This window comes from Epinephelus lanceolatus, chromosome 12 (genome assembly GCF_041903045.1).
Source record: "Epinephelus lanceolatus isolate andai-2023 chromosome 12, ASM4190304v1, whole genome shotgun sequence".
NCBI lineage: Eukaryota > Metazoa > Chordata > Actinopteri > Perciformes > Serranidae > Epinephelus > Epinephelus lanceolatus.
In genome coordinates, this window is record NC_135745.1 from 26,867,920 (window position 1) to 26,876,301 (window position 8,382).

The 8,382-nt window shown below is 39.5% G+C and overlaps 1 protein-coding gene across 3 annotated transcripts; it reads right to left on the reverse strand.

Annotated features, from left to right (window-relative positions):
- Nucleotides 1-208: 208 nt before the first annotated feature.
- On the reverse strand, nucleotides 209-6,945 carry LOC117272369 (profilin-2-like). Of its 3 annotated transcripts, XM_078173190.1 has the most exons (4): nucleotides 6,600-6,931; nucleotides 3,348-3,540; nucleotides 809-912; nucleotides 209-589 (listed from the first exon to the last, which is right to left on the reverse strand). In XM_078173190.1, exons 1-3 carry the CDS (start codon nucleotides 6,726-6,728, stop codon nucleotides 815-817), a joined length of 420 nt encoding a protein of 139 aa, XP_078029316.1. In that variant the 5' UTR covers nucleotides 6,729-6,931; the 3' UTR covers nucleotides 209-589; nucleotides 809-814. The 3 variants fall into 3 exon arrangements, with proteins under 3 accessions (XP_078029316.1, XP_033507154.1, XP_033507155.1); XM_033651263.2 differs by having other exon boundaries at nucleotides 209-912; nucleotides 6,600-6,945; XM_033651264.2 differs by lacking the exon at nucleotides 809-912 and having other exon boundaries at nucleotides 209-597; nucleotides 6,600-6,937.
- Nucleotides 6,946-8,382: the final 1,437 nt, after the last annotated feature.

Here is an 8,382-nt window from a genome sequence, read left to right on the forward strand (position 1 = left end):
GGGACAGAGAGAGGACAGGGCTGGGATCTGTATGCTAAAGAGGGTATGCATGCAACTTTTAAATGCCCACATGCTAAAGAAACAAACACTGGCATCTTTAGTAATGCTCAAAAAGCAAAACTATGCAAACTATCACCACCATTACATGTGTACTTCCCCTTGGAATATTAGCCAGTTGCTAAGTGAATGTTAAACAAGGCGAGTCCAATTTTTTTTTGTTTACACTTTTATTTTTGCACAATCTTTTGGTTAATAAACATTTTAATGAACATGCCATTACTGTAGTGCCAAAAACATGAGAAGTACAATGTTAAAGTGGGGAGGGTTTATATAAAAAAAAGGGAGTGTGGAAGGAGATAAGCAAACAGAAGGCTGTTTATAAAAGTAGACTGGGGAGGAAGTAACATCGTATGCCATCTAATCCTGGAAGTAGTAGTGTTAACACAATGCGGTTGGGAGGGAGTGAGCTGCTAAGTTGATGGATGGGTGGAGAGGTTGCTTAATATCCAGACTTCCTCAGGTAGCCAGCCATTCCATGTGCTTTCTTGTTAAGATTTCCACCATGGACTGCCTCCTTTCCCATGACTAAAACCAATACTGGAGCACACAAGGAACAAAAGAGAAATGAACAAAATTGAAGAGTCTCCCCCTACAGGACGAAGGGGGGGACAAAGGTGACACAGTATCTTACCACTCTTCATTGCTATTAAAAGTTTCCGAGACATTTTTGACTGCTTGCAGGAGAAATCTTAACAGCAATATTTCTTTTCTCTTCTTTTTGTCCCTCAATTTTATCTAAGTGAGCTTGAAAACATTAAAACCCTGAATCCCTCAAGTATTTTGCCATCGAGTAAGCCTTCTTATTCAATCCGCCTCCATGGACCCCTTCCTTGCCCATTACAAGAACCAAAACTGAAAGAGAAGAGATAGAAAAGGGACAGTTAAAAAAAGCAAAAAAAGGTAAGGGAAAAGCATTCCTAGTAAGAAGTATCATCACCAGAAGTGTCCAGGGATATTCAACAGTGTGCCATACAGGGCTAACAGGGTTGCTTTGTTACCATAGACTGCAATAGGTGATTCTAGGGATGCACCAATTTCTTAGCTAAATCCGTGTTGCAAATCAGCAGGAGGAGAGCTACTTGCTCCTCATTTCCACTTACGTATGCGACTAGTGTCCGTAGATCTGTAAAGATACGGATGACGCCTCTAGTGTCCAACGCACTGAAGTGCATTTCTTTATGGATGACTAGAAACCTGATAGAAACTACCTGTAGCCGTGGAGGAGGCTAATTTTGTCTGGTTTTTGCCATCTAGTAGTCTGGAACATGTGGTTGGAACAATACTGGGACAAAAACAGCACCTGCCAGGTATGTGGCATGTTTTATGAGATATCTAATTAAAAAGATGTATGAACAGCTGAATGAGTCATAATAATGAGTCTTTTTTCCCCGTTGAGGGTTTTTTTGGGGGGAGTTTTTCCTTATCTGCTGTGAGGGTCCAAAGTTCCGAGGGATCTCGTATGCTGTAATGTCCTCTGAGGCAAACTGTTATTTGTGATATTGGGCTTCATAAAATTGAATTGATTGACCGATAATGACGATCTGACTGTATAGTGTCTAACCATATTTTAGCAGAACAACATTAGTCTGATTCACAACGTGTTAAAACTAGATCAACAGGTTCTTTTTAAAAACAGACAAACTAACTTGACGATCACAGGTAACTAAACTGAAGAAAATAGCCTGTTAGCCAGTTAGCAGCATGTTAGCTAAGCTAGTACACTGTCATATGGTCTCTCCGAAATCCACTGCAAGAGTTCAAATTTTTTAACGTACTCGAAATATTGCGGAGGGGAAGCACATCGGATGTCAGAGACTCCCATAGGAATGTATGGACTTCCAGTCGCCTTGTCTCCGTACATATACGCAAGTGGAAATGAGGCCTTAACATTAGCTGTTAGCAGCAGGTAGTAAGAAAAAAAAAGTATGAAAAAATGTATGAAAAATATATTGGGGGAAGGTAAATTATAAAGTTATCATGAGGTGTTCAAATGTAATCATGTAAAACTTAGTTTTGGTGAGAAACTTGAATAAATACAGATGTTTTAAGAGGGGAAATTTGTTAATTTTTTTCACAGCAATATAAAAACAGACATTACAGAGGGAATTATGATCCATTATATATTGTAAAAAACACTTTTGAAGCAGTTTTTTAAAGATGTTTTATGTGAAAGGTTACATTGGAGGCTGTTTCATAAATTTGTATGATAGAGTTTATGCTCATTCATTGACAGTGTACCAAGGGGCGAATTGACTCCAAAGCAGTCCAGTTATTATTTCATAATGATTTCTCTGGCACAAAAAATGAAAATAAATAATAGACAAAACAAACAAAAAAAACATAATTATCACCTATCTGCCAAATTGTTATTTTAAACTCAGTATTGGCCCAGAATTTCACAATATCAGTTGACACGATGCAGTGTCCATACATTTCCTATCTCACGATGTGACACTGTAGTTTGGACCGTCAAATGAGAATTCCCTTTAATAAAGTCTGCCAAAGCTTTGTTAGCTATGAACAACTGTACAGACTAAAAACGGCTTGTGAAAACAGAGCTATTTTGTAGCCAATGATCACGAGTCTTGGATGTCAGATCGCTGAGGAGCGTGTGAGAAACACTGGAGCAATTTCAGACGTCAAGGATCACAAAGGCAAACAGACTGGAGTAGGCAAACCCTGGTTTACATGACGTTTATAATGAAAAGCTGACTGTTATGTAAATGTAGGAAATATTCTAACTTCACAAGTCTGCATCTATAAGCTTAGCCCCAGGGCGTCATATGATGTCGTGGCCCTGTTTCAATAAAGCGATTTAGGTGAATAATTCTGGCAGTTAGATCTGACATGACAGAGAATTTAATGGCAATAAAACTGCAGCTAGGGATTATCGTCATGATCTAATAATCTGCAGGAATTATATTGTCAATATAACATAAATAAATAGTGGAAAGTGCCCTGCATAATTTACCAACGCCTGAGGTGACATTTTTAAATGTCATGTTTTCTCTGACCAACAGTCCAAAAATCCAAAGCTATTCATGCATGACAAAGAAAGCTTCAAATTCTAACATTTAAGAAGCTGGACCGAGCAAACGTTGGCCAGGAGAGGAAGTTATTTTAAATGATCTCCCTGATTGTCAGTCTGCACTTCCTTAACTTACAAAACTCATGTGATGTAGCTGTTATAGCCCTGTGATGTTTCTCCACTAAAAACATTATGTTTTAACCCATGAAGACAGAACTTTAATAGCTATGACGATGGCATTTTAAAACTACACTTTTACCTTTTCCAGCTCTTCCCACAGAGACATTGTATGTAGGTTCGCCTCCTGAGCTCTTTGTCCTGATGTCCATTGTCCAGTCCCCGTCATCATGGAGGCTGTCTCTGAGGACAGAACACTTCTTTGAGCCCAGGGTGAGACCGTTGGTGTAAAAGGTCTCCCTGTCCTTGCCGATAAGGACGTCAATTTCTTGAGACTGAAAAACACAGAAACCCACAGGATTGGGACAATGTCAGTCAGACCCTCAGATACATATAACATGCTTCCAGTGACATGACATAATTCCTCAGAGTATAAGAGACACAAAAATGTCCACAAGAAAGGGCATGAATTCTCCAATGCTCTGTTAAGGTAAAAAAAAGTCTTTATTATACTAGCTACACTATAATAAAAACATAAATGATATAATTTAATGAAATAGTGAACCTTTACTATCTAGGGGATTTATTTTCTTCTCTCGGTGACATCATCTACCCATGCATCAGGAGTTAGCATTCATTGTTTTAATAGCCTTTTTGTTTTGTTAGGAAGAAAGCGTTGACAAGTATTGTTCCATTTCCTTTACAGATACAAAGAATTTAGTTTTTAGTTTGCAAATTTACATCTGCAAATGTTCACTGGATAGAGTTATTGTATCAGTTTAAATGAAGCTTCTTTAACTTCTTTGTTAGGAGAAACTTTTGTGGTATGCCCAAAACATTCTTCTTATCAATTATCACTGATGAAATAACTCCAATAAAATGTTGCCACAGGAATAGAAACCATGCTGTCCTGAAACAAAGCCCCTTTTCTGGAGTTCATACGTCTATTAAAGAAAACACAAACTTGACTAATGGAGATTGAACTGGATCAGGGGGTGACACTGTTCAAGGCAGAGTGATCTGCATTCCTAAATAATATGTACCAGATGGGAGGGCATCAAAAAGTAGAGAAAATTCTTTTGGGGTTAGGGACTGTTCACTATTTGTAAGGTAGGAGGGGTGGTGCAAAAAGGAGGAGGCATGTCAAAGAATTTTGTAAGCACTGGGGAGGGACTTTTTTTGGCTTACAATTTTAATAATTCTATTTTACCACAAGTTTTTTAGAGAAAACATACATTTGGAAGGCACATGTTGTTTAATAATGGCCAAAAGTACTCTATTCATCATAGCCAGAAACTGTTAAAAACAGAAATTTTTTGGTGTTCTCATTTCCGACAGTCCCTGGACACCTCATGTGTGATGGATGCTTTCATTAGAAAAACAAACAAACAAACAATAAAAATCTTCGCTTAAAATAGTGAGATTTATTTTTAAAAAACGAAATAAAATTTAAAAAAAGCCTTGCCCCACTTACCTGGCGTTCCTGATATGTATATTAGAGCTACATTACATCGAAAAGCTACAGAAAATAAACTTGCCGCTACACTACATTACTTGGAAAGTTATCCACCTAAGATTTCTGCAACAATGAATTTCCATCACATTTCTAAAACGTTTAAATTATTTTTACTAATTCCATGGCGTTTCCATGCCTAAAATGTGCTTGCGAAAGCCTATGATTCTTCCAAGTTGTCCACGACTGTGGGAACCCTACAACCACCATGGATGACAAGAGTGAAAAATGGGCTGTTTTCAACTCCAGGATTTTGTCTTAAACTTTTAACTTTCAAACACCAAAGGGGATGTTTTAACAATCTAATAACCAATTTATGGTTGAGGGAAGTTCGTGCATTTTCTGCCAGTCACTCAGGGAAGCTCAAGGAAAATTATTTGTAGTTTTGGGGAGCGTCGAAGTGGAAAAAAAAAAATTAAAACAAAAAACAAAAAACAAAGTCAGACCCCAGCCACCTTCCTCTGATAAATAAAGAACAGTCCCTGATTGGTATATTGTATCTGAATAGTTGTATAGTAGTCCTTCTTCATTAAACAACTGATTAAAAAGCAAAATTCCATTGTAAAATCATCTATCATAAAATGACTTGTTCATATTTAAGATACTGCATTTGTTTCAAGAAAGTGTGCAAATCAGCGCCTGTCTATTGATAGTAGATCCTAGATTGTTTGTGAGAACTGATCAACAATCCCCATGTGTAATCTGTAAATATGAAACAAACTTCCAGAAATACCAAAATGGTTGTAAACTAAAAAAATAAACAAACTACTTTGCAGTTATAAAAACGAATCAAACTAAACCCACAAATGAAGAAAATATGTCAATACATTTATTTTTTCTACAAATAAATTAAATGCATTTGTAAATATCTTCCAAATAAATACAGCTTTAAAACAGATATTTGTGAATCGAGTTTTTATTTGTGCATCTAAGTTCTGGTCTTGCAGATTTCTCTGCAATTTCTCTGCAGAATGCTCTGCAAGAGTCTTTTTATGTTTGAAGTCTGTTTTGTTTTAATTGTAAATCTGTTTCATATTTACCGAATATTTTTCTGAGTTAACAAACCTTTGTTGCATTTGAGGAAGTTGCTTTATATTAACAGATTACACACTTGCACCCAGATTGTCGATCTGCTCACAGAAATAACACTGAGACAAATCTATCTCCATACAAGTCCCTCAGTTTCTGGGACTGACCACATCTCATCCCTGCAGTAAGTAGCGGAAGTAAAGTGACGTCTTTGCACCGGACTAGCTCTCATGCCGTCCCTCTCAATGAATGAAAAAAAAAAAAACACATTGTCATTCCCATCAAAGATACAAATGCATGTATGAATATGCGGCTAGAATACTTGCTTTAATAATAAGGGAACCTGATAGTAAGCTGACCAAACGTCCACCGGAGCTATTTAGCCTTATAACCACAGGTAGCCGGTAAAGCAGCAGCTTAACGTTAGCTAATCAAAGCGGCCGTGCACACAAAAGCATGCACGTTTTCGTAAGTCAGACACCGTCTACTCGCTGGTTTTAAATTGGCGTTAGGTTATTAAAAGCAGCGCCTGGACGTTTTTATTACTGCCTGTTAATGGTAACTGATTGGTTTATGCTTTTATGGTACGTGAAAGCCACAATAAGTGAAGTCTTATCTGATCAACACGAGGTCTAATCCCGCAACGTTTGCATAGCAAGAAATAACCGAGACAGGCCAACGGTAAACTAGCTAGCACACAAGCTAGCACGGTACCGTTAGCTTGCTAGTCATTTAGAGGTAGCGGTTTTTCACGCTATTCCGTCTGACGAGCGACTGCGTGGGTGATACATAAACAACACTGTCAAACGGGACCGCACTTTAAATTCAATTACCTCATTTAGCCCTTCTTACCGTGATATTGTTGAAAGTACCACTGGCATGTGCTGCCCAAACATATTTGGCGTCCGTATATCCAACAATGGCGCTATCCTGACAGCTGCCATCGGCCATCAGGTTTTCCACGTAGCTTTGCCAAGACATATTCAAGAAACTGGTGCTATATAAAAATCCCTACAGCTTCGGGTTGCCGAGCAGGAGACAGCCAAATGTGGAGAAAAACCCTACAGGCGAATTTAGAGTCTCCAATCTAACCCGCACTTCGACGTTCACCAACGTCAAGGCTGGGGCAGCAAAGAAAGCCAGGGCAGTGAGGCAGCGGCTGGGTGTAGTCCGTATCAGATCACTCCGCACAATGAGCTCCCCGGCGCTTTTATGGCAGCAGGCGGCGGAATAAAGAAGGACTTATCAGCTCAGCCAAGAGTCAACTGTCTGAGGGAATGCCGGGGTGCTCATAAAGGCGGATGGAGATTTACTGATTGAAGCGTTTAGTCGCTCATTCTTTCATTCATTCAGTGTATATTCATGTTGTAGAAAGACTGTCACATTAGTTAGTGTAGCCGTCAGTGGGTGCAGGAGACAGTGTGCCCTGAGGTGCATGTTGCTGATGGATTCCAAAATTATCTCAGTTTCAACACATTAATGCATGCATTTTTAAACGGTGGGAGCAGGGGCGTAAATATAGACAGTGCAGGCAGTGTGCTGGGGCCCCTGGGGTGGAGGGGCCCATAGAGAGAGAGCAGGGCCCTTGCAAGGGTGCTTAGCATAGAGGTCTTTCAAACAGGGGAAGTTCACTTTAAGTTTACATCATAAAATTTGTCATATTGTAGCGAGGCAGTAACTTATAAAAGGAACCTTTAACTGAAGCCGTTTTTCAACCACACTGATGCCACAGAACCACAGTAAAACACACCTCAAAGATTTTCAGATGGGTTTAAACACCTGAACTGTACTGTACAAACGGTGAAAATTAGCTACATCGCTTATGGAAATAAGGAACTCCGGACGGCACTCGGTCAGAAGACTCCACTCGCAAAAATATCCGGATGGAACTAAGCTCGAAATGCGAAGTGCTGTCAATCACAAAGGGGTTCAGCCTTTTAGACAGTTCCTCCAATCATCATCATACACCGAGCGTCCTCTCCTGCCTACCGCTCCATTAGGTCCCAGGGAAGCTGAGCCTCCCTGGAAGTGACGATTTTGTCGCATTTATCAAATGACCGTTGCTGCATGAAAAAAACCTGCTCAGCGCTGTCTCATAGGAATGCTTGGAGGCTCCGTGTCCACTGTGCTGACACGAGAATGTATGACAGGGAGGTTGCGTTTGAAAACTGGTGATAAACAGCTGACATATGAACATCATAGTCATGATGTGAAACGCATCCTAGCACACGTTTAATGCAATGTAAATTCTTATTTTAAAGTAAACTCAATAGTGCATATTTGACCATTTCTTCTGTGAAGTTTTAGGGGAAGTTCAGCCTCCCTTGTTGTCTCAGAGCAATCGCCCCTTTTTCAGACCCAGGCCCCGATCTCACAGTACGTTTACATGCAGCTTTAGAAAATGGAATTATTGGCTTAGTCCGACTGAAATTGGACTATCCGTAGCTCGACTAACACACCTAGATGATTCAATTGAAAATCAAACTATTGCTGCATGTATCCACTTAGTCTGGCTGGAGATGGACTCTGTGTTCTGCGCATGCACCACTTTTTCTTTCGCGGGCTTTCAGCCATAAGAAGAAGGAGGAGATGATGTGGCAGCAGTTCAGCATAGCAGTGCAGTAACTCCCGAAAA